The sequence below is a fragment of the Scyliorhinus canicula genome, chromosome 26 (genome assembly GCF_902713615.1).
Source record: "Scyliorhinus canicula chromosome 26, sScyCan1.1, whole genome shotgun sequence".
Lineage (NCBI taxonomy): Eukaryota > Metazoa > Chordata > Chondrichthyes > Carcharhiniformes > Scyliorhinidae > Scyliorhinus > Scyliorhinus canicula.
The window spans coordinates 2,830,515-2,856,558 of record NC_052171.1 but is presented as its reverse complement, the minus strand read 5'-3'; the positions used below and the strand labels follow the sequence as shown (position 1 = coordinate 2,856,558).

The 26,044-nt window shown below is 44.4% G+C and overlaps 1 protein-coding gene across 4 annotated transcripts in view; it reads right to left on the bottom strand.

Annotated features, from left to right (window-relative positions):
• Positions 1-559: 559 nt before the first annotated feature.
• nudcd3 (NudC domain containing 3) overlaps positions 560-26,044 on the bottom strand; it is a 43,223-nt gene continuing 17,738 nt past the window's right edge. Inside the window, exons 4-7 of one of the 4 annotated variants that reach the window (XM_038785406.1) lie at positions 23,981-24,124; positions 16,978-17,166; positions 4,635-4,667; positions 560-2,853 (exon numbers count right to left, since the gene is read on the bottom strand). In XM_038785406.1, the coding sequence (XP_038641334.1) occupies positions 4,659-4,667; positions 16,978-17,166; positions 23,981-24,124 (342 nt within the window). In that variant the 3' untranslated portion in view covers positions 560-2,853; positions 4,635-4,658. Of the gene's footprint in view, positions 2,854-2,908; positions 6,003-16,977; positions 17,167-23,980; positions 24,125-26,044 lie in introns of those variants that run through there. The other 3 variants (XM_038785405.1, XM_038785404.1, XM_038785403.1) reach the window with 3 other exon arrangements.

The following is a 26,044-nucleotide window of genomic DNA, read 5'->3' as shown; positions in this document are numbered from 1 at the left end:
CAAACCAAAACATTCAAATGACTCACCACTACAAGTTACTTTCAGCTACTTTTAAACAGAGATTTCCAAGAAATTGCATTTATACAGCAACTTTAAATTGGTAGATCTAAAATTTTAACAGATCAAAATGGCAGTATTTCACTCTCGCATGCCTTACTCAGCACTCTGCACAAAGTTGAAAGCTCCTGGAAAAAAATTCAAATCATGTCAAATACAAAATAAAAACAGCTCAAAAGACCTTCATTATCACAAGTGGCTAAAACAAGCAAGGGTAGAGTTGCATTTTTCACTTGCGAGCTTTAAATTGCTGCACATTTGGCTACTGTAGATGTACGAGAAATAAAAATTGCAGAACCAGTGGCAACATGTTCACCAGTTGCTTTGGGGAACTGTCCCTATGCTCATGTTAACATATTAGAGGCACACAATTATTTAACAACCTCCGGTTACGCCTTTGGGGACAGATTCTGTAAGACTAATAAAAAAATTAATGGAAAAATAACAACCCACTGAAACGAAACGAAAGCCTCTGACAATCGGTTTCAGACATTTGGGTCAATTGTTTTTGTAAAATGGTGAAATTTGTAAATGTCTTATCCCAAAAATCAATACCCTTCCAGGCTCTACATGCTTACGCTGCCTGCAATTCATTCATTTAAAAAAATCACCTTTTATTTGATCTTTGTAAACCTTTAGAGCAAGGCTCTATCAGGCTCAAGCTTAACGGAGAATTGGTTCGTGTGGGTGGGTTAATCACTATCCTAGCTTCTTATCCTCTCCAAGAAAGTGAAATGAAGGCCCTCTGCTGGTCTGAACCAAAACCTTCTGGTTACGGTGCGTCTCCAGGTCGCGTCAATTTCTCAGTATTTCCATTTTGTTTATCATCATAAATAGAAATATAGGTCAGAAACAGACCAGCTGGTTGCTTAAGTATCAAATGCTCTGAAGACCCCATCACCTGGAAGTGACATCATATTTAGCATGAAATGAAAGAGAAATAGCACAGAGGAAGTAAAAAAATACTTTGCCGCTGTCCTTTCAATCTTTTGTGCAGCTTCCAACATTGTTTGTAGGCCCACAGAATCTTTGTTAATAGGAAATCTCTCCAATCTCTATTTTCTGGTTCAGATGCCTGACTTCACTTGTCTCAGCTCATCTGCTGCAGAAATCTTCACTTGTGCCTTGGTTACCTATACGCTCAACTACTTCCTCCATAAATTTGCGGTTATCCAAATCTGTGCAGTGTCAAAACTTACAGAAACTCCTGTTCCCCTCTTGCCCTAGAGCTTGCTGACTTTAAGTAATGACTTAATTTTAAAATTCTCATTCTTGTTTTCAAATTCCTCCAGGATTTTGCCCTCCAATCTCTGCAATCTTCTCTTGCACCACAGCCTCGGATACATCTGTATTGCTCTAATTGTGGCCTTTTGTGCATCACAATTTTAATCGCTCGGCCATTGGTGGTGTGCCTTCAGTTGCTTCGGCTCCAGTTCTGGAATACCTTTACCACACCTCTGGCTCTAAACTTCATTTTCCTTCTTGAAGACATTTCCGAAACCCACCTCTTTCACCAACATCCGGCCAGCTAACTTAATATCTCCTGAAGTGGCTTGGTGTTGTGCTTAATTTTGTAATGCTTCTGTGAAGTACCCTGCAATGTTTCATTACATTAAAGGCGCTTTAGAAATAAATATTGTTGTTGCTGAAACACAAGTCAATTGCCACCGATGGGTTACCCGTGTCTAAATGGCAAACAAAATAGTGAAACATTCACAAAAGGCACCTTGGCTATGACTCTCCTGCCAACCTCTGTGGGGGAAAAAAAAAAAATCACACTGTATTAGGTCAACCGCTGAGGTGATAAAGTAAGAGAATCATGCATTCAAAGCCATGCGTCACAAATCTCCATCAGGTAGTAGCATGATCAGAGTATTGGCACCTCCTCATAAAACGATTCCTCACTTGCAAACATGCAAGAGTCTGCCATTCATTTAACATCTTTGCAATATTTCAGAACCTGCTGAATATTTGAATTAGGAATTTGGGAAATTAAGTAGGTTAATGAACTTGAGGTGAAAACAAAGTAACAGGCAAGTAACAAGACTAACATGCATCTAGAAGAATAATGAGGTGCGATTTGCCCAGGAACAAGATAAGTGGCCGTCGAAAGACAGTAACAGTGCGAATGGCAAACACTGTTTGCCAGAGATCGTTGGAGGTATGCAAATGATAACTTCTCAAGGCAAGGAATTTGAGATGTAGACAGCCGAATCTACAGGGTGGGGTATCAAAAGAGACTTAACAGTAAAACTGCCAACACCCTCATTGAGGAGGGAGGCTGGTTGGCCACCCAACAGCCAGGCTGGCCAGTTCCAACAATGATCCGAGCCATCGAGGCCTGTTCCATCTAACATTTACAGTCACAAGAGATTGTAGATATTCTATTCCAAAAGACGCTGCTTGGTGCCTTCGCTGAAACAGGAAGAGATGTTTTCCGAGACTTTGGCAACAAAGCAGGATTGTGTGGTAACCATTAGCTAGATTTGACACATATACAGTTCCTGAAATTGGACATTGATTGGGAGATCAGGGAATATGAGTAGATTTTGGGAACAAGAGGGAACTTCGGATAAAATGGTGTGTTTAATTATCAATGTGCTCAAGTGTTTTTTCATTTTCCTTTCATAAATATTCTTTATTAATTATTTGCACAATGACGGGTCTGGTTTCACACTGTGTTGTATATTGTTCCTCACATTATGCCAAATAAATATACGCCAAGAAGAACCAGTGTTTCAAGTTATCCTTCAGGAGCTTTCAGAGACTCTCGCAGATAACGTAATCAGTGGGGTTCTTAATAATTTGACACATGGGAAGAAAAAGAAAATAATTCAGAAGAAAGTCAATACAAATTGCATTACACCTTGAGGGTTTAATTGGGTTTCACCATGTAATTACCAGTCACAATATTTCATGCTTCATTGACTCTACATCAGGGTAGACAACTGAACTCACATTTATTAATTGTTGATCCATAACTTTCCATGACACACATAAAAGATTGTATTGAAGAATGAGAGCAGCTTCCCAGATCATTGGGTAAACCTAAGCATACAGTAACTAAACATCCTATTAAAAGATCCTCTTTTCCAATCACATCTCTCTCACAAGACTATATCTGTGAAAATCAATTGTTCTTAAGCTGTAATCACTTTTACATAAACTGGAAATTATATCAGTTTGTGTTCTAATCATTCAATAACGAAGTAAGAACATTGCAAAAGTCCATTAGACATCAAGACATCCTTTGTTGATACAATGCAGCTATGCTCTCGTCATATACTCCATAGATATCTTATTTGATCAGGGTAAAGCTAAAACTTCAATCTTTCAGCTCCTGACTGGATGGACTTGCAAACAATTTAATTCAGAAGTCTTAACTCTCAGTTTATGTTAATTTAGTTAATCTCAGTCTGGGAGGAAGACAGGGTGCTACACGCAGCCTCAGAAATACCTTGTATAGAGAGGGGCAAATGGTGAGAAAAATCAATTCAGCCAAGATTTCTAATCATTACCCACTGAGCTCTGGTGGAAACACCAAGTGATGATAGCATTAGGTTTGGTTGTGGTGTCTTCTTTTGTCAATTAGCCATGACTCAGTGTGTGAGTTCACATAGGTAGGAAATGCCAGTTGAGTAAGGTTCCAAAGGGGTGTCGTCATCACCTGTGCATCCAGAGAGGGAGTGCATTTTCAAACTTAATGTGGGTTACAATATATTGTCAATTGAATGAGTTTGATTATTGCTATTTAGAGAACCTTTCAATAAAATGATCACACCAAATTAAATGGAATCCCTCGGAATCTCCTGACAGTAACAGAAGGAAGCCATTCGGCCCATTGACACTGCACCAACCATCCGAGCACTCTACCTAGGCCTACTCAACTGCCCAGTGCCCATAACACCGCCAATCCACCTTACCTGCACATCTTTCAACTGTGGGAAGAGACTGGAGCACCCGGTGGAAATCCACTCGGATACAAGTAGAACATGCAAAGTCCACAGTCACCCAAGGACAGAATTGAAAATGTGTCCCTGGCACTGTGAGGCCACCGTGCCACCTACTTTTATAGGGTTATGTGAAGTCAGTCACACATGGACAATATCATAACTACTTCCAATGTCAGTTTAAAGGCAGGAGTTCTACAAAGGCGCCTCATCACAAAGCATTTGGTGTGGATGAAAAATAATGCCCAAGGTCTCTATCTCATACCTCTTAACCATATGTGAATGCAGCATAAAGATATATTTGTCACTTGTCAATGTGTCTGTCCAGCCAATTCAACTGGGCCGTGGTTATTTCTTATAGAGGTATCTAGCAGTACCTGTTTTAATCTGGAGAAAAGCCATTCCATCAGCGAGGTAGGCAATAAATATGATCTTATTAACGGGCTTTTCAGCCACTTCTAGCACTTGGGTTACTGCAAATTCTCCTGCACAACATATCACCCTCCTCCATTATGTTGACACAACCACCTTTGTGTTGAATACTTTTAGTTTCCTTTCTGCCCCTCTAAAAGTTTGGATCGTTTAGCTGGTATTAATTCAAATTAAACTCTTTTAAGTAAGTCCTACCTGACCACAGTGTCCAGGGTGTTTTCACTGGTCCTGAAACAAAATGAATTTTCTGATTACAAGCTTTGGATAATAAGTAGGAAAACCTTGTGTAAATTGCATTAGTTTTGGATTGATCCAGTGCCTGCAATGGAACTTACTTCTGTTTTTGAAAAGCACAGAAGAATTGCAACTTTAGATCTTCTTTGCACTTTAACTCACGGTATAATTTAAGGAAGAGTGAACAAGTCAGTGTATAGCTGTAACACGTATACGTCTGTATAGATAATATGGACAACACCTTCAAACGGTGAAAGTAACATCTATACTGAATTATTTTCTTGGAAACCATTATACTATTTTACTTTCCAACTGTAGAGGTGTATGACTTATGAATAGAAGAAATAGCAGCAGCAGACAATTAACCGGCTCCCTAAACCCGCTCCAACATTTAATAATAATTTGAATGCATTTAATCTTTCCTGATGCAATTCGTGATCTATTCCAAACTGATATATTCATTAAGAATTGTTCTTAAATAACTCACTTGTTGCTTGGGTTTCTTGACTTAAGATATTTTGAAATGTGCAGCTAATCATACATAGAAACAATCACACAACATTCTTGCATACGGCTACTCCTTCCTCAAACAAACTGGCTCAGAAACAACAGATCAAAACTTTGTAACACTTCCTATCGAGTTCAACTGGGGAATGGTTTTAATTGCAGATGGGTTCAAACTCTTTCATGTATCACAGATAGATTAATTAGACCTACTTCCACAAACCAAAACTAGACAGAAATGCTCCATTTCTGTCATAAACCATTCCAAAGAAAAAACTTCCAACTCTCTCAGATCAAATTAAGATAGACTACATAGCTGTAATGCTCACCCACAAATGTTTTTATTGTTTAAGTTCAAAACCATGTGTAGAATATAAATATCCGTTCTTTCAGGCAAAGGATAGACACAGTATTAAACACTATTTTTACTGCTCACCAAAAAGGACTCCAAATCAAACTTGGAGAAACTGCTCAAAATAACCGGAGACAACAAATCAAGTCTCAGAAAAATTCAGAAGATGTAACCATGAACAAAAACAAAAATGACAAGAAATAAATAGTCTGCTACAGAGACTTGGCAACCAATGCTTTGCAATGACTTCATTTGAAACTCAGAGAAAGTCTCTCATTACTCGAGAGCAAAGTACAATCCATGATTTATGCTCCTCTTCGGTGGTGTTCGGGCTCAGATGTGTGCTTTCTGTGGTTGAGAAATTAGAACTGCACTGCTCCAGGAGAAATGTTAAACAGAGATGGGTCAAACGTCTGCCCTTTAAATGGTGAACCTTCAGCGTCCCAGCCCTTCTTCAACATCTCGTGCACTTTCTAGAAACCGTCAACAAATAACAAATAGTTTGAGACAAGTAGGGAAAATATGCCATTTGTCCCAGTTTGCAACAACATATACCACATGCATGAGTTCCTTGCATAGTTGCATGTTCACGGATGTCACTTAACAATTGCTAGGTGAAACCACTTTCCATACATTTACATTTAAGTAGTTAAATGAACTACTAAACAGATAACAAGAACAGTAGATTGAAAAATGATCGTTTCGCCAGCAGAGTTGAACAACAGCTTCAGGACTTCTATCAGGATCGACTGAGTATGAGTCAGTTTCAAAGTTCCTTGTGGTTGAAAGTTCGCAACATGAAATCACCCATATTTCCATTATCATCTGTTGCTAAATTGGTAATCTCATTTTGAGGCCTTAATTTCAGGTAGTATGGCAACTTAAACTCCCAGGAAAGAATTTTGAAGTTTAAATAAAATCAAATTATCGTAGCAAGAAGTTGTAATTCATTTATTCTGCACTGGGCCTTACCTTGAGCGCAAAACATTAAATAAAGTTCTGTAGAGAATTGCACACATTTCCCCCCTCAAATACTATGCGTATCATACCAGATACAAACAATGTAGTAACATAATGAGTTTGCCATTTACAATCACGCAGAAATACTTCATCAATCAAAGGCCCCTACTCTTCGGTGAATTAGTGCTTTGTTCATTCATTTTCAGATCTTTATCCACCAATACTTATCTTTTGTCACCAACTCTTGTACGTAAAAGTTAACTTGAGACCAATTTTATTAAAGGTGCACTGGATTGATGGAGGGAAAAAGGAAAGTGTGATGAAAGAAAAATATTTGACCCACTTTTTAAATGCAGAACCAAAGAAACCAAAGTTGTTTTGTCTTGCCTGCAGTAAAAAAAAGTCACATCAGCATTCCTTAAAATAGTCTCTACTGATCCAACTGCTTTGGCTGCCATTTCATTCAGCCATCAGCACAAATCTATATTTAGATGTAATTAAAACATGTCTCTGCAGAACGTTTATCTACTGTTAAGTGTTTTGCCAATACGATTATTTGTGTGGGAGCAACACACTTCTCCAAACGATTCTGGTTACTTATTGTACAGCAAAACATTAGCAATACCAATCACATAATTATTTTTTTAATTATAAATTTAGAGTACCCAATTATTTTTTTCCACTTAAGGAGAAATTTAGTGTGGCCAGTCCACCTATCCTGCACATCTTTTTGTGTTGTGGGGGTGACACCCACACAGACACGGGGAGAATGTGCAAACTCCACACAGACACATGACCCAGGGCCGGGATCGAAACTGGGTCCTCGGCACTGTGAGGCAGCAGTGCTAATCACTGTGCCACCTGCCAATCACATAATTATGAATAATTACAAAAATAGAATATGTAAAGTGGCTGAAAGATGCAAAGACAGACTATTTGACCCAACTGACCTTCAACAGTACTACACTACTATGGGTAATGAATTGAATGATACACACAGCAGGAACCGAGGTTGATAAGCAAACCTCTTAAATAGAAGCAAAATTCAGAATCACTGTTTGATAAAGAAAAGCCTCATCACCTCACAAATCATTTATAGTACTTCACATGAAATTATTTCTAACTGCATTTTTGACCACTGTTAGGTAGTCACACACACCATTAATTAAACCCAGGTAAAATCACAACAGTAGGTCTATCGGAATTCATCATGTTAGTACCAATAGATTCTGTCAATGGAAGTTAAATGCGGAGTTGTTTAAGGTAATGGGTGTTGTGTATCATTAGTTAATTATACTCAGTGTGCATATAAAGAGTCATCTAGCACTCACAGGTGTGAGCTTGTTAGAGTGGAGAATTAAGTTCGGAGATGAACAGCCTCAACAAAAAGAATTATAGTCGGTCTTCTTCACAACCAGGTTTGGCAGTTTCTCTAAAACATCAGTGACATTGGTCAAGACACGAGGAGAATATGTGACTCATCTTTAAATATAGTGTCATGGACGATCTAACATACATCTGAAGCACAGAAAGAAGCAAATGGGTCTGACTCAATGTCATGATGTTGCAGCATTTCATTATTGCTGCACTGGAACGTCATTCTAAAATAAAAACAGAAAATGCTGGAAATACTCAGCAGGTCTGGCAACATCTGGCGGAAGAGAAACATTTTTAACCTGAAATACAAAATTCATGTTTCAGTTAACAGACATTTCTCGCTCTACAGATGCTGCTAAACCTGCTGCGTATTTTCAATATTTTCTCTTTTAATTTCAGATTTCCAGCACCGACAGTATTTTGTTTCTCTTTCAGTCTTTTCTTCACTGCCACTTCTCTTCCAGGAATGACTACATGGAATAAGTTCTACTCATCTCTCCAACAGGATTTCAGTTGGTCTCTTATCTTTATTGCTTTTCATTTCCCTCCTTCTATTTGACCTGGTGTCTACCGAAGCTCACTGTCTTCTTCCTCACCAACTGGCTCCAGCACCAACTTTTATTTTCTTAATTTTCAAGGGCTATTTGGTGTGGTCAATCCACCTACTCTGCACATCTTTGGGTTTTGGAAGTGAGACCCATGCAGACAAGGTGAGAATTTGCAAACTCCATTCGGACAGTGACCCAGGGCCGGGATCGAACCACTAAATTTATTTTTTTTAAAGTTATCGCAACGCTAAATGCTGCACCACCGTGCTGCCCACAGCACCAACTTATTTCAAGTGGTTTTGAACTGAAATTCCACCCTTCAAGCTTTTATTCCAGTCACAATTGCAGGAGTCGCAAAGATATTCATCATTCTGTAAACTGATGTTCTCACTGCATCAAGATCAACACTTACTTACACTATCATACTCTGCCACATGTATATTCTTAATCTCTCTCCAGAGCCACCAATCCACGCCCTCTCAAAACTGCCCTGCTCTGTTGTTTCATTTCAGCAGTACTTCAAAACTTTTTCTCTTCCTTTCAAGCGTTAAGGAATACAAACTCCTGCAAGTCTGGAAACATTAACTCAGTTTCTCTCTCCACAGAAGTTGTCAAACATTGGCGCAATAGTTAACACTGCTGCCTCACGGCGCTGAGGTCACTGTCTGTGTGGTGTTTGCATATTCTCCCCATGTCTGCGTGGGTCTCACTCTCACAAACCAAAAGATGTACAGGTAGGTGGATTGGCCTCGCTTAATTTTCCCTCAAATTTGAAAAAGAATAATTGGATACTCTAAATTTATTTTTAAAAAAGTTATCAAACTTGGCTGAGTATTTTCAGCATTTTGCTTTGAAATCTCTAGCATCTGCAGAATTGTTCTTTTATGTCAGCCTAAAGCTTGGTTTTGAACCTAACAGTGAAGTTTAAACAGAGAGGGGGGTGAAAAATGCCCAAATGAAGCAGGCTGACATGAGAATTAGTAATAACTTGCTCATGTAACAGGGTAAAAATTCCAAAGAAATTTCACAGGAGAGAGATGAGAAATAAACTGACCCCAATTAGGACAATGACCAAAAACTTTAAAGAGCTCAATTTGAAGCAAGGTCTTCTTCAAATATTAACTGGGTGCAAAAAAGAAACAAATCACTCTCAACCCAGTTTTCCAACATTCTAAATTGTGGATTCAACTAGTTCTTTGCTTGAATGGAATTTGCATCTGGCAAGCTGACTATCCAAGGAGAAAAGTAATAATCAAACGATATACCTTCTTTTTTTGTTTTAAATAATTTTTATTCAGATTTTCACAAAATATCAACAACAAAAAATATTAACAACTAACAAAAACAATATAGAGCAAATCCCCCCACCCCCAGTAAATACAAAAAAGAAGAAATAGATTAACACCCGTCATAAACAAAGACCAAATGTACACGTCCTTTCAACCCAACCCACAGAAGCCCCCCCTGCTGCTGCTGGCCTTTTTCCCGACCAGGAAATCTAGGAAAGGCTGCCACCGCCTGAGAAACCCCTATACTGAACCCCTCAGGGCAAATTTAACACTCTCCAATTTGATAAACCCCGCCATATCATTGATCCTGGCCTCCACGCTTGGGGGCCTCGCATCCTTCCACTGAAGAAGGATCCTCCGCCGGGCTACTAGGGACGCAAAGGCCAGAACACCGGCCTCTTTCGCCTCCTGCACTCCCGGCTCCACTGCAACCCAAAATATTGCGAGTCCCCAGCCTGGCTCGACCCTCGATCCTACCACCCTCGACACCGTGCTTGCTACCCCCTTCCAAAATTCCCCCAACGCTGGCATGCCCAGAACATATGGGCATGGTTCGCTGGGTTCCCTGAGCACCTGGCACACCTGTCTTCGCCCCCAAAGAACTTACTCATCCTCGTCCCGGTCATATGAGCCCGATGTAGCACCTTAAACTGTATGAGGCTAAGCCTCGCACAAGAAGAGGAGTTCATCCTTTCCAGAGCATCTGCCCACTTCCCCTCCTCAATCTCCTCATCCAGCTCCTCTTCCCATTTACCCTTCAGCTCCTCCACCGAGGCCTCATCCACCTCCTGCATGACATGGTACACGTCCGAAATCCTCCCCTCTCCAACCCCCACCCCCGAGAGCACCCTGTCCTGGACCCCACGCGGGGGCAACAGAGGTAACCCCGTCACCTCCCGCCTGGCAAACGCCCTTACCTGCTTGTACCTAAAAATGTTCCCCAGGGGGAGCCTGAACTTCCCCTCTAACTCACCCAGGCTCGCAAACTTCCCGTCTACAAACAGGTCCCCCAACCTCCTAACACCTGCCCTGTGCCAACTCAGGAACCCGCCATCGATTCTCCCTGGAACAAACCGGTGGTTTCCCCCGTATTGGGGACCCCATCGAGACCCCCACCTCCCCCCGTGCCGTCTCCATTGCCCCCAAATTTTGAGGGTAACCGCCACCACCAGGCTCGTGGTATACCTCGTTGGAGGGAGCGGCAACGGCGTCATTACCAGCGCCTCCAGGCTCGTGTCCACACAGGACGCCATCCTCTTCCATGCTGCCCCTTCCCCGTCCATTACCCACTTACGCACCATTGCTGCGTTGGCAGCCCAATAGTACCCACAGAGGTTGGGCAGCGCCAGCTCCCCCCATCCCTGCCCCGCTCCAAAACACCCGTCTCACCCTCGGGGTCCCATGCGTCCCATGGTCCCATGCGCCCATACAAATCCTGTAATACTCCTGTTGACCCTCCCAAAAAAAGGCCTTCGGGATAAGGATGGGAAGGCACTGGAACACGAACCTCGGGAGCACAGTCATCTTGACGGACTGCACCCTGCCGCCAGCAACAGCGGCAACATGATCCATCTTTTAAACTCCTCCTCCATTTGCTCCAACAGCCTTGTACGGTTAAGTTTGTGCAGGGACCCCCAGCTCCTGGCCACCTGGACTCCCAGGTACCTAAAGCTCCTCTCCGCTCTTTTTAGTAGAAGTCTACCAATGCCCTCCTCCTGATCCCCCGGGTGTACGACGAAACAGCTCGCTCTTACCCAGGTTGACCTTGTACCCTGAGAAGTCCCCAAATTCCCTGAGAATCTTCATCGCCTCCGGCATTTCCCCCACTGGGTCCGCCACATATAGCAATAAGTCATCTGCATAAAGCGACACTCGGTGCTCCTCCCCACCCCACACCAGTTCCTCAACTCCCTCAACACCATTGCCAGGGGTTTGATTGCCAACGCAAAGAGCAAGGGGGACAAGGGACACCCCTGTCTTGTCCCTCGGTATAACCGAAAGTACTCCGATCTCCTCCTATTCGTGGCCACGTTCGCCATCGGGGCCTCATATAACAACCTCACCCATCTGACAAACCCCTCCCCAAACCTTTCCAGCACCTCCCACAAGTACCCCCACTCAACCCCATCAAAGGCCTTCTCTGTGTCTAGTGCCACCACTATCTCCGCTTCCCCTGCTACCGCCGGCATCATTATAACATTCAAGAGCCTCCGTATGTTGGTGTTCAGCTGCCTTCCCTTCACGAACCCTGTCTGATCCTCGTGGATGACCCACGGCACACAGTCCTCTATCCTTCTGGCCAAGATCTTCACCAACAGCTTGGCATCTACATTTAACAGCGAGATCGGCCTGTATGATCCACACTGCAGGGGGTCCTTGTCCCACTTAAGGATCAAGGAAATCGGCGCCCGGGACATAGTCGGGGGCAAAGCCCCCTCCTCCCTTGCTTCGTTGAAGGTCCTAACCAACAGGGGACCCAGCAGGTCTGCATACATTTTATAGAATTCGACCGGGAACCCATCCGGCCCCGGCGCCTTCCCCGACTGCATGCTCCCTATCCCTTTGACCAACTCCTCCAGCTCAATCGGCGCCCCCAGTCCCTCCACCTGCCCCTCCTCCACCTTCGGGAATCTCAGACGGTCCAAGAAGCGCCCCATTCCCCCCTCCTCCGCTGGGGGTTCAGACCGATACAATTCCCCGTAAAAGTCCCTGAAGACCCCATTGATGTCTACCCCCCTTCGCACTACATTCCCTCCCCTACCCTTAACTCCACCAATCTCCCTGGCCGCATCCCGCTTACGGAGCTGATGCGCCAGCATCCTACTCGCCTTCTCCCCATATGAAATGAAATGACATGAAAATCGCTTATTGTCACGAGTAGGCTTCAAAGAAGTTACTGTCGCCACATTCCAGCGCCTGTCCGGGGAGGCTGGTACGGGAATCAAACCGTGCTGCTGGCCTGCATTAAAAGCCAGCGATTTAGCCGAGTGAGCTAAACCAGCTCACTGTGCCTTCCTCCACTGAACTTCCGCCTTTCTGGTGGTCAGTAAGTCGAACTTGGCCTGAAGACTATGCCGCTCCCCCAGCAATCCCTCCTCCGGAGCCTCCGCGTATCTCCTATCCACCCTCACCAACTCCCCCACCAGCCTCTCCCTCTCTCCTCTCCCTATGGGCTCGGATGGAGATCAACTCCCCTCTAATCACCGCCTTCAATGCCTCCCAGACCATCCCCACTCAGATTTCCCCATTATCATGGGCCTCCAGGTACCTGTTGATACATCCTCGAACCTGCCCGCCCACCTCATCTGCCAGCAGCCCCACCTCCAAGCGCCAGAGCGGGCGCTGGTCTCTCTCCTCCCCCAGCTCGAGGTCCACCCAGTACGGGGCATGATCCGAAATGACTATCGCCGAATATTCGGCATCCTCCACCCGAGAAATCAGCCCGCTGCTCATAATTTAAAAATCGATCCGGGAATAGGCCTTATGCATATGGGAGAAGAATGAAAACTCCCTGGCCCTCGGCCTCGCAAACCTCCAAGGATCCACCCCTCCCATCTGGTCCATCAACCCCCTCAACACCTTAGCCGCCGCTGGCCTCCTACCCGCCCTGGATCGATCCAATGGGGGATCCAGCACTGTATTGAAGTCCCCCCCCATTATCAGGCCCAACATGCGGCGCATAAAACACGCATCGCCCCAGTTCGGGGCGTGTACGTTAACCAGCACCACCCGTTCCCCCTGCAGCTTGCCGCTCACCATCACATACCTCCTGCCGCTGTCCGCCACCACATTTGACGCCTCAAACGACACCCTCTTTCCCACCAGGATCGCCAGCCCCCCGATATTTTGCATCCAGCCCTGAATGAAACACTTGGCCTACCCATCCGTTCCTCAGTCGAACCTGGTCTGCCACCTTCAGGTGCGTCTCCTGGAGCATAGCCACGTCCGCTTTCAGCCCCTTCAGGTGCGTAAACACACAGGCCCGTTTGACCGGCCCGTTCAGTCCCCTCACATTCCAGGTTATCAGGGGGCTCCCTGCCCCCCTCCCCCGCTGTCTAGCGATAACCCTGCCTCTGCCCGCCACTGGCCCGTTTCCCACGGTGGCAAACCCCCATCTCAACCCCTCCCTGCATACTCCAGCTCCTTCCTGGCCATTCCAGCGGCAACCCGGTACCAACCCCCCCCCCCCCCCCCAGCCGCATTACTCCCTCCATAGTACTCCCGTATGCCAGCTGACTCCTGCTGACCACGGCAACTCCCACCACTCCTCCGACCCCTCCCAGCGTGGGGCTACCCCTCCTCCCCAGTGCCTACCAGCAGGCTCTCCTCCTCCCCCTCCCACGTGAAAAAAGCCCGCGCTTCTCAGCTCCGCCCCCATCAACCCTCAGCGTGGGGAAAAGCCCGCGTCTTCCACGTGCCCGACCCCGCCTCCTCTAAAGCTGCTCGCATTGTCGGCCCAAGCCCCTCGTGGGGCCCCAGCCCCCTTCCCACCATCAGCTCCCCACGCTGCAAGCCTACCCCCCGCCTCGAGCCCATCCACCGAACCCATGCAAAAAGACAGTGCCCCACCCGCCCTGAAAACGACACAGAACAAGCATTAAACAGAAAGCACAGTTACATACAGACCCCGCACCCAACCCTCAGTTTGAGTCCAACTTCTCGGCCTGCACAAAGGCCTCCTCCGGGGACTTGAAGTAAAAGTGTCGGTCCTTGTAGGTGACCCACAAATGCGCTGGCTCCAACATGCCAAACTTCACTCCTTTTCTGTGTAGCACCGCCTTCGTCCGGTTGTACCCGCTTAGCCACCTCCGCACTCCAGTCCTGGTAGATCCGTACCACCGCGTTCTCCCACCTGCTACTCCGCTCCTTCTTGGCCCACCTGAGCACACACTCCCGGTCAGCGAACCGGTGGAACCGCACCAGCAACGCCCATGGCGGCTCATTTGGCTTGGGCCTCCTTGCCAGTATTCTGTGGGCCCCCCAGCTCCAGGAGCCCCTGGAAGGACCCAGCTCCCATCAGCAAATTCAGCAGGATGACCACGTAGGCCCCCAGGTCTGACCCCTCCAGGAGGCCCAGGATCCCCAAATGTTTCCGCCTCAACCGCTTCTCCATCTCCTCGAACCGCTCCTGCCACTTTTTATGGAGCGCCTCATGCATCTCCACCTTTACCGCGAGGCCTGCTGTCGGATCTCCCGGATTGCCACCCCCCGTGCTGTAGAGTCTCCAGCAGCTTGTCGATGGATGCCTTCAACGGCTCTAGAAGCTCCACTTTGAGCTCCCAAAAGCAGCGCTCGAGAGTCTCCTGCTGCTCCTGCGCCCACTGCCTCCATGCCGCCGGCCGCCATCTTGTGCTTCTTCCCTCACTTTTGCTTTGGCGCTGCCACCACTATCTTGCTCGCCCCACTCCTGGTCCAGACCATATATCGATGGGGAACTGCTGCTGACTCCTTCCCACGTCGGGAATCGTCGAATAAGTACCGCTGGGGGCCCTAAAAAGAGCCCAAAAGTCCGTTCCTAGAGGGAGCTGCCGAACATGCGGCTTAGCTCCACATAGCCGCAACCGGAAGTCTACGATATACCTTCTTATAATAAGCTCGTGGAGGAAAATTCACCAGGCATTCCAACACACGTTCCAGCAGTCAAAGAGCATTCCAGTACAGGGCTAGTTCAGCAAATTGCACAAGTAATTCTATTTGTATTCTGGTACATTCGTGTATTGAAAAATCACCCAAACTATGTGCTATTCCATCAAAAAAAACCTGTAGTCTACTAGCAGGCAGTTATTGGCTTGACCATTTCAGCATGTGCATAAAAGATACCATAGTTGTCAACGTTAGCTGTCCCTTGGTTAAAGAGGACGTTGACTCACGGTCACAAGGGCTTGCAGAGGTCTTCAGGTTGATTTTGACTGAGAATGTTGATTTTCAATCTGCACATTTTTGGGCATTCATCAGAGTATCCCATGAGGTTATGTGATCCTGAGGTCAAGATTTGCTTATTTTTCTTCCTTTCTCCACTGCCTGTTTGCTTCAGTGACGCAGCTTGATGGACAAGTTGTAGTCATTCTAAGCAATTTGTAGCAAACTCCTCTCAATCAATTAGTGTCAATGCTGTAAAACATCAAAGAGAGCTTCAGAGCTCATTCTTTGTCCTCCTCTGGGACATTGGCCATTTAACAATGGTGGGAAGATAATTTTCAGTCATGCAGACACAGTGGCCAGTTCATCAAAGATGATTATGGAGAAATTTTGCTCAAATGCTTCTGGACCTGCCTTCAATCGTCTTTCCACTGAATCAGGAAGACAGTCTGCAAATACATTTGATAGCATTTCTCTTGTGCTATGTGTTGCTGAGTCACAGTCCAGGTCTCCTCAGCATTGCAATATGGCCACGACAACTGCTCTGTGCACAAAGATATTTACTGTCCAGTCCTGTGGCGATAGGAGGAATAGAGATGGGGACAGGATTGTTAAACTGGAAGTCCCAAGCCGAGAATCTACTGGTGACAGATGCACGAAGGCCACTGAGGTGACCTTGAGATAGAGTTGTTCTATCTCAGAAGTCCACTTCAAAAAGACTGCTACTCACCTCAAATTGGGAAGGTGCTAGCAAAAGGGGTGTCAAAATAGGCTGTCCTATTTTCCCCTTGCCGGGGAACCACACCCAACAGGAACACCAGGTTTTTGGCGGAAGAAAGAAACCTCCAAGTTGTGCAAATTGGAACTTCAGAATCTCAGCAGCAATTGTCCTGGGAAACAATAAATTTTAACTGAATAAAACTTTAGAAATTTGTTACCCATATTTGCTTCAGGCAATTAAAGAACACAGCTTTTGCCACAGACCAAGGTACAAGCATTCCAGCATTTCAATTGTTAATGATGCACACAGCAAATGCTGAGGCTGGAAGACGTGCCCTCAGGTAGAAATGTCACAGTTCAAAGCAAAAATAAAACGCCCACATGACAACTTCAAAGGGAAAAATAGAGTGAAGACATGAAAAGACATAATGAAATTCATAATCAAGTTATTTTAAAAACTTACTTTGGGCAAGTTGCAATTGCTGAGGAAAAATGATGAAAACACTTTTCTGCAAAACCTTGAGCAATTCCACTGGTTCCGCGTCAAACCATGACAGAAGTGTTTCTGTGTATAGATTTTGGCTATCAAGGGGTTACCAGTGAGAAGAGTCATGAAAATATTTGATCGGTAATGTACAAATAGATAGGTGCTCAAGGATTACCAACTATCTCTCCATTTCTGATCACTGTCTTACCGTTTCATGACTCTGTGGTTTGCCCTGCATTTTCTGGTGATAATCAAAGGTTAGTCTGTCCAGCACTGCATGCTCCTCCTCATCCACTGTTGCCATTGACCTTTCTTTGTTTATCTTGTCTATATCTATAGTCTCTTCACCTTCTAGAATTGCATTCCACCAGTATTCTCCATTTTTATTTAGGTTGATCTGTTGAGAAGAAAATATTTTAAAAGATGTAATTTCCTTCATAAAACTGAACAGTTAAAAGCATCTGGGGCCAAGGGACGCGCATCTGATATGGATAGAATGATTCACCTGCTCGGGAAGAGACAAACAAGACAGACAAATTCAAGTGCATTTTACACTGGGCAGCATCTTATACTTGGGGCGTATTTAATTCTTGATAAAAACCAAATCATAGCATCTCTTGGAATTCAATATCCATAATGAAAACACAGGCTTTGCTCAAAGAGAAAGATAGAGCTCAAAGCATACTTCGATCATTTATCTTAAAAGGTGTATATATTCTCCATCAGGCAGAAGTAACAACAGCTTGGACTGTATATATTTAAAAAATTTGCACAACTGAGAATTCCATAAAATGGCCATTGTTGGCCTCAGGTCCTCCTTCCCTACCGCAACAATTATGCCATTGACAAAATTAAGTTCTCAACAGACAATGTCATTAAACTCAGGTTGGATATTGACACGGATTCTCTTGAGCCAATATTTTCTCTTTCCTACATGCTTAAAATAATTGAGAAAATTAATACAGCAGATTGTTAGTGATGGACTCACATTGCTCAGCAAGCACTTGTTCACCTGCGAGGGAATGTGATGAAATTTCATGTAATTAACAAAATAAATGTCACACGCAAAGTCTATCATGAAGAAATCCAACATCATTTAAGAGTCAAGTGATTCCAAAGGGTTAGGTTATGAGGATCAGACTCCACCCCCTGTACCCTTTGAACTCTGCCAAATAAAGCCCGTTTTCGGTCTTAAACAGCCACATTCAACAGAAAATAAGAACAAAAGGACAGTCAGTCTCTCAGCATAAAACAGACCCAGAAACAATTTTCTTCACTCACAACTTCTCTGCCCAGTCTTTCTGAAGATACTTGCTGCCAGCCCAAGACTTTTGGGAACAACTGTGCAAACGTTTTTCCCCCAGAGTACATGGGCATTAACGTTTAGTAGAGTCGTGCATCTTAAAACTTCTTTCTGTGATCAAAATTCATGCAATTTACCTTGAGATAAGGATAATCAGAGAGAGGAAAGCACTCAAAAGCATAAAATGAATAATTTATTTTCTCAGAAAACTCAAAATATATCATAAACATACAAAAAAATTAAATTGATCAACCAGCCAGAGACGTGGTTGCCGGTTATTCAGTCCTCTGAGCAAGTCAGTGCATGTGATTGTAAAATAAAGTGGAAAGACTGGAACAATTGATGGGAGACTTCAGCGTCACATCATTAAGTTGCATTTGAACAGAACTGTTCCAAACTCCGAAGGCTGCTTGTAGGCAAGCTAAGCCATTCTGTTCATCAACACAACATTTAACATGAAATTCAGTTTTGATCTATGCATCTCTCCTGATGCATTTGCACTGGGCCACCAAGTCAGGCAAAATGATTTCAGATTGCATCCCCTATTATATCCCAGTGCTCAGAATCCTCAGTGCTGCCCCATAATTGGAAAATTATCCAGAATTGTGAAAATGCAAACCCATCTCTGGATGTACACACATGTATTGAACATGCATTATCAATGATCGGCACTCAAAATCCCACTTGCATAAGTCTTGACGAGTGATTTACATAGTCATCGTGGAGCATCTCCTGTGCACCCAAACCTCACTCCTGCTGTTTCAATATCCCTGACCGAAGAACAATGTTTTGCAAGGCAACTTTCACTTCGAAAACGCTTGGGTCACATTAACAATCAGAATTCTTAAAAAAAAGTTGAAATAATTGCAATTGTAAAAAAAACATTAAACTGGGATGGTACAGCATCAACTGTGCATTTAGTTCAGCCTTTCATCACCATCAAAATCTGTCATTCAACAAGATTGCCATCAAAATTTAAACTCTCAGCTACAGAGAAGGAAATTGAGTGGGAAAAAAAAAAAGAGCATCACAATTAAAAGGTAATTTTCTGCAACTGATTTCAGGGAACTAATATGAAGGTTTCTTCAGGCAACTGATGTTTACAGCAGTGATGCACACCTTGATGTCACTAACTATAAGTTAGCGAAAAACTCTCTTTTGGGGCTTTTGTGACTTTCATAATTTTCCATCCGGGTGGCTTGTGGAACAGACTGTTTTGTGTAATAATAGTACCTCATAGGAACTCTCAAATCTCAATTCACCATCAGGCACAATATTTAATGAAAAACTGACCTTTAGGCAGACCATCCCATTTACTACAGTAGAGGAAAAGATAAAGCAGAAACATTTGCAACAAAATGCATCTTTAGCCAGCAGTGTCATGTGGATATTCCATGTCGGCCTTCTCCCGAGATGCCCGCCATCAGAGTTGCAAGTCTTCGGCCAGTTTGATTCATTCCACTCGAGAACAAAAAACAACTGAAAGTATTTAAAGGCTATGGGTCCTGACAACATCCCAGCTGCAGTACTCAAGACTTGTGCTCGAGAAATAGCTAGATCTCCAGTCAAACTGTTTCAGTGCTAAAATGCAGGTATCAACCCAACGATGTGGAAAATTACTCATGTACCTGTCCAGATAGGCCCTAGCTATACCGGTCTTTTCCTGGATTATGTGGAAAGCTCCTTGTTACAGTTCTACTTAAAGCCGTAACTCTTCTTCTGTTACATTGATTACTGTATGGGTGCCGCCTCATTTCTGGGGCCTGGGTAAATGTAGATTTCACTTCCAATTGCCACCGCTCTCACCTTCACATGATCCATCTCCGATCACTTCCCTTCCTCGAGCTCTCGGTCTTCATTTTCAGTACAGTAAGAAGTCTTACAACACCTGGGGTTAAAGTCCAATAGGTTTGTTTTGAATCACTGGCTTTCGGAGCGCAGCTCCTTCATCAGATGATTTTGTAAGACTTCTTACTGTGCCCACCCTAGTCCAATGCCAGCATCTCCACTTCATTTCCCATGATAGACTGGCTACCAATATTTATTATAAACCCACCAATTCCCGTAGCTATCTTCACGACAGCTCCTCACACCTCACTCACTGTGAGGAGCCTAACCCACTATCCCAGTTTTTCCCCTCAGTTGCATTTGTTCTGATGATGCCACCCGAGAAAATGGTACTCCTGACATGTCTGCTTTTTCCTTAGCCGAGGTTTCCCTCCCACTGTGATTAACAGAGCACGTAAGAAGGTCCAATTCATTTCTTGCACCTCTGCCCTCACTCCTTCCCCTCCCTCCGAGAGCCATGATAGGGTCCCCCTTGTCCTCACTTTTCACCCCACTAGCCTTTAAATTCAACGGATGATTCTCCGCCATTTCCAGCATGATGCCACCATGAAACACATCTTCCCTCCGCCCCCCGACCCCAGTCAGCATTCCTCAGGGACCACTGTCTCAGTGACACCCTGGTCTAATCATGTCCAACTTCTCACGACACCTTCCCTTGTAAGCACAGTAGTTGGAACACCTGCCCCTTTAGTCCTCACCATTTAAGGCCCCAAATACTCCTTTCAAGTTAAGCAGCGTTTCACTTGCACTTCCTTCAATTTGGCCTACTGTATTCGCTGCTCCCAATCCAGCAAGCACAACCTCAACTTTCCTGTTGCGTTCTATTTTAACTCAGCATCTTGCTCTCATGTCAACATGTCCGCCCTTGACCTGTTGCAATGATCCGGTGAAGCCTGGCTCAAGCTGGAGGAGCAGCATTTCATCTTCCAGCTGGGCTAGTTGCAGCACTCAGCACGGAGTTCGGCAGCTTTGGATTTTGACCTTTCGCCTCCATCTTAAAATCACCCCTCCCCAACGTACTTTTTAAAAAATCATGTGTTGCCTCAATGCAACACCCCCCCCCCCCCCTTTTAGTTCTTAAAGTCGCTACTTTTTGTTGCAGTTTCAACATTTTCCCCCCTTTCACTTATGACGAAGAGTCTATGACTCGAAACATGAACTCAGTTTCTCTCCTGATAGGTGCCGACAGACCTGCTGAATTTTTCCATGATCCTCTGTTTTTGTGTAATGAAAGGTGCTGTGTTGACAGTGCAAGTTGTGACACTTACTCAGGAACAACCTGCTCAACAATGCTCAAGTTGGGTTTCACCAGGGCCCCTCAGCTCTCAACCTCATTACAGCCTTGGCCCAAAAGTGCACAAAAGAGTTCCAAAGGGGAGGCAAAAATAATTGTGCATGACACTAAGCAACCATTTGACCAAGTGTGGATCAAGGGGCACAAGGAAAATTAAAGTTAATGGGAATGAGGGGAAAAATCTTCCACTGGATGGAATCACACTGTGTGCAAAGGAAAATGACTGTGGTTGTTGGAGTCCAAATATCTCTGCACCAAGATTTTGCTCCAGGAGTTCTTCCGGTAATGTATTCGGTAAAATCTTTTCCAGCTGCTTCACCAATAATCTTTCCCGAGATCAGAAGTGTAGATGTTCATTGATGATGGCCCATTTGCAACTCCACAGCTGTTTAAATCAGTCAGTGCCCACATGCAGCAAGCCATATACAACATCACGCTTCGGCTGAACTGCCTTCTGACCATCCAAAGCTTGCGTTCTGCAAGGTACAAGTCAGATATATTCTCTAATTGCTTGGATACATGCAGCGCTAGAAACACGCAAGACAAAGTCATTTGACTGACAGCCCACCTTCAATATTCACTCCTTGCACCAAGGCACAGTGACAATAGTGTGTGCCAACCACAAGATGTACTTCAGCAACTCAACAAGCTCCTTTGATAGCACCACCTTCCAAATCCATTACCTCTACTGCATGGAAGGGCAAGGGCAGCAAACGCATGGAATAGCCACCCCCTGAAAGCTCCCCTCCACATCTCTCACCAATCCTGATTTGGAACTACAGCGCCATTCAATCAGTGATGCTGGATCAAAATCCTAGAACTGATTTCCTAACAGCACTTTGTGTGTAACCAGAACAGGAAGTGCAGGGCTTCAAGAAGAAGCTCACTGCCACCTTCTGAAGGGCAACGAGAGATGGGCAGCAAAAGCATGCCAGTGATGCACACAGCCCAACATCAAATCATTTTTTTTTTTAATTAGCCCCGTAAGGAATTCCAGTGTCTTTAAACAAAAATGTTATACCCTTTACCCCACTTCACAGTAAACCCCAAAGCACAGAAAAGCAGAGATTCAATTCATGACATCTGTCCAGCACCTACCTCACCATGAACAACAGAAGCATCACATTAATCGATTAAGACAAAGCCATACTTTACAGTTTCAAAATGTTGCACGGCATTGTATAAATAATAAATTTATGACACACAAACTTGTCGTGCTGCTCCAGTGGTTACACACAGACAGTCAATACTGGTGATCCATAAAGAGAAAGTAATTGGCTTGATTTCCAGCTGTGAAACAGAAATCCATCAAACCATCTGTGTTAGCAACAGGAACATAGTTAGCCTAGATCAACACTTCCAATCAAATTGTACGCACATGGATATCAAACGCAGACCAGCCGTTGTGCAACCTCTGCTTAATCTAATGCCCTGTTGACATTCCGTGAGTTTGTGGGGAGAATGAACCTCTTGGACCTAAATGTCAAGAACATAAGAACTAGGAGCAGGAGTAGGCCATCTGGCCCCTCGAGCCTGCTCCGCCATTCAATTAGATCATGGCTGATCTTTTGTGGACTCAGCTCCACTTTCCGGCCCGGACATCATAACCCAAAATTCTTCAAAAAACTACCTATCTTTACCTTAAAAACATTTAATGAAGGAGCCTCAACTGCTTCACTGGGCAAGGAATTCCACAGATTCACAACCCTTTGGGTGAAGAAGTTCCTCCTAAAATCAGTCTTAAATCTACTTCCCCTTATTTTGAGGCTATGTCCCCTAGTTCTGCTTTCACCCGCCAGTGGAAACAACCTGCCCGCATCTATCCTATCTATTCCCTTCATAATTTTAAATGTTTCTATAAGATCCCCCCTCATCCTTCTAAATTCCAACGAGTACAGTCCCAGTCTACTCAACCTCTCCTCATAATCCAACCCCTTCAGCTCTGGGATTAACCTAGTGAATCTCCTCTGCACACCCTCCAATGCCAGTACGTCCTTTCTCAAGTAAGGAGACCAAAACTGAACACAATACTCCAGGTGTGGCCGCACTAACACCTTATACAATTGCAACATAACCTCCCTAGTCTTAAACTCCATCCCTCTAGCAATGAAGGACAAAATTCCATTTGCCTTCTTAATCACCTGTTACACCTGTAAACCAAATTTCTGTGACTCATGCACTAACACACCCAGGTCTCTCTGCACAGCAGCATGCTTTAATATTTTATCGTTTAAATAATAATCCTGTTTGCTGTTATTCCTACCAAAATGGATAACCTCACATTTGTCAACATTGTATTCCATCTGCCAGACCCTAGCCCATTCACTTAACCTATCCAAATCCCTCTGCAGACTTCCAGTATCCTCTGCACTTTTCGCTTTACCACTCACCTTAGTGTCATCTGCAAACTTGGACACATTGCCCTTGGTCCCCAACTCCAACTCATCTATGTAAATTGTGAACAATTGTGGGCCCAACACGGATCCCTGACGGGCACCACTAGCTACTGATTGCCAACCAGAGAAACACCCATTAATCCCCACTCTTTGCTTTCTATTCATTAACCAATCCTCTATCCATGCTACTGCTTTACCCTTAATGCCATGCATCTTTATCTTATGCAGCAACGTTTTGTGTGGCACCTTGTCAAAGGCTTTCTGGAAATCCAGATATACCACATCCATTGGCTCCCCGTTATCATGCTTTATCATATACCACATCCATGCTCCCCATTGTGCATTGCACGTAATATGTTAGCAGTCTTACCAAGATGCAGCGCCCTGGTTCTAAGCTCCACATGGAGTTTTCAGTGTTGATTTTATGTGTCAGCCTTCCATCTATAATGACTCGCTCACTCCCTCCTTCAAATAAAACCACACGTAGACAGTTGGTCTGTATGTCAACAGAAACCTGTGTGCAAATACAAGGAATAAAATCAAATGATTTCATTTTTTACACATAAGTTCCACTTCTCAATTGCATTTTACCTTAAGATTCAGATTGTCCTAAAATACAGTAATACAATTTCATATTTATCTGAAGTTACCATAGGTCTGATAATTCCCAAGCCTTTGCCAGGTTTTCAAACCAAGGTTAACATTCTTCTCGACATCGGAGATCATAAAGCTCAGTCAGTGAAAAAAAGTGGAACACTTCCTCCTTCAAGTGGAATGAAGTCTAATTTCATTTAAAAGAAATTAAAATCAGTTTCTGCCAGCTAGTGACAAAAAATGTTAAGCAATGAGTAGTTAATCGCCAAGGAGAGGGATATGATGGATGTTGAGGCTAGGGATGGATGTTTAAATACTCTAGGTCATGTTGGCATAAGGAAGGGGGAGGTTTTGGGTATTCTAAAAGGCATTAAGGTGGACAAGTCCCCAGGACCAGATGGAATCTATCCCAAGTTACTGAGGGAAGCAAGGGACGAAATAGCTGGGGACGAAATAGCTGGGGCCTTAACAGATATCTTTGCAGCATCCTTGAGCACGGGTGAGGTCCCGGAGGACTGGAGAATTGCTAATGTTGTCCCTTTGTTTAAGGGTAGCAGGGATAATCCAGGGAATTATAGACCTGTGAGCTTGATGTCAGTGGTAGGCAAACTGTTGGAGAAGATACTGAGGGATCGGATCTATTCACATTTGGAAGAAAATTGACTTATCAGTGATAGGCAGCATGGTTTTGTGCAGGGAAGGTCATGTCTTACAAACCTAATAGAATTCTTTGAGGAAGTGACAAAGTTAATTGATGAGGGAAGGGCTGTAGATGTCATATACATGGACTTCAGTAAAGCATTTGATAAAGTTTCCCATGGCAGGTTGATGGAAAAAGTGAAGTCGTATGGGGTTCAGGGTGTACTAGCTAGATGGATAAAGAACTGGCTGGGCAACAGGAGACAGAGAGTAGTGGTGGAAGGGAGTGTCTCAAAATGGAGAAAGGTGACTAGTGGTGTTCCACAGGGATCCTTGCTCGGACCACTGTTGTTTGTGATATACATAAATGATCTGGACAACGGTTTAAGGGTCTGATGAGCACGTTTGCAGATGATACTAAGATTGGTGGAGTTGCAGATAGCGAGGCGGACTGTCAGAGAATACAGCAAAATAGATAGATTGGAGAGTTGGGCAGAGAAATGGTAGATGGAGTTCAATCCAGGCAAATGCCAGGTGATGCATTTTGGAAGATCTAACTCAAGAGCAGACTCTAAGGTCAATGGAAGAGTCCTGGGGAAAATTGATGTACAGGGCGATCTGGGAGTTCAGGTCCATTGTACCCTGAAGGTGGCAACGCAGGTCGATAGAGTGGTCAAGAAGGCAAACAACATGCTTGCCTTCATCGGACGGGGTATTGAGTACAAGAGTCGGCAGGTCATGTTACAGTTGTTTTTTTTTAAATAGTTTTTATTGGAATTTTTTTTACAGAAAATATAAAACATAACGACAAACAATGAAATGCAACAAAATAACCCATAATAACTGTAACACCCCCCAGACCGTATCGACGCATGTATCACATCCCCCCACCCCCCCAACCCCAATGAACAAAAGAACTTAAAAATAAATTAAAATTAAATAAATAAACATAGTCATCGTCTCCCCCCCTTCCCTCCCCCCACCCCCCCCCTTTCCCTCCCCCCACCCCCCCCCCCCTTTCCCTCCCCACCCCCCCCCTTTCCCTCCCCCTTCCCTCCCCCTTCCCCCGGGTTGCTGCTGCTACTGTCCCCGTACCCTATCGTTGAGCCAGAAAGTCGAGGAAAGGTTGCCACCGCCTAAAGAACCCTTGTACCGACCCTCTCAGGGCGAATTTGACCTTCTCTAGCTTAATGAAACCCGC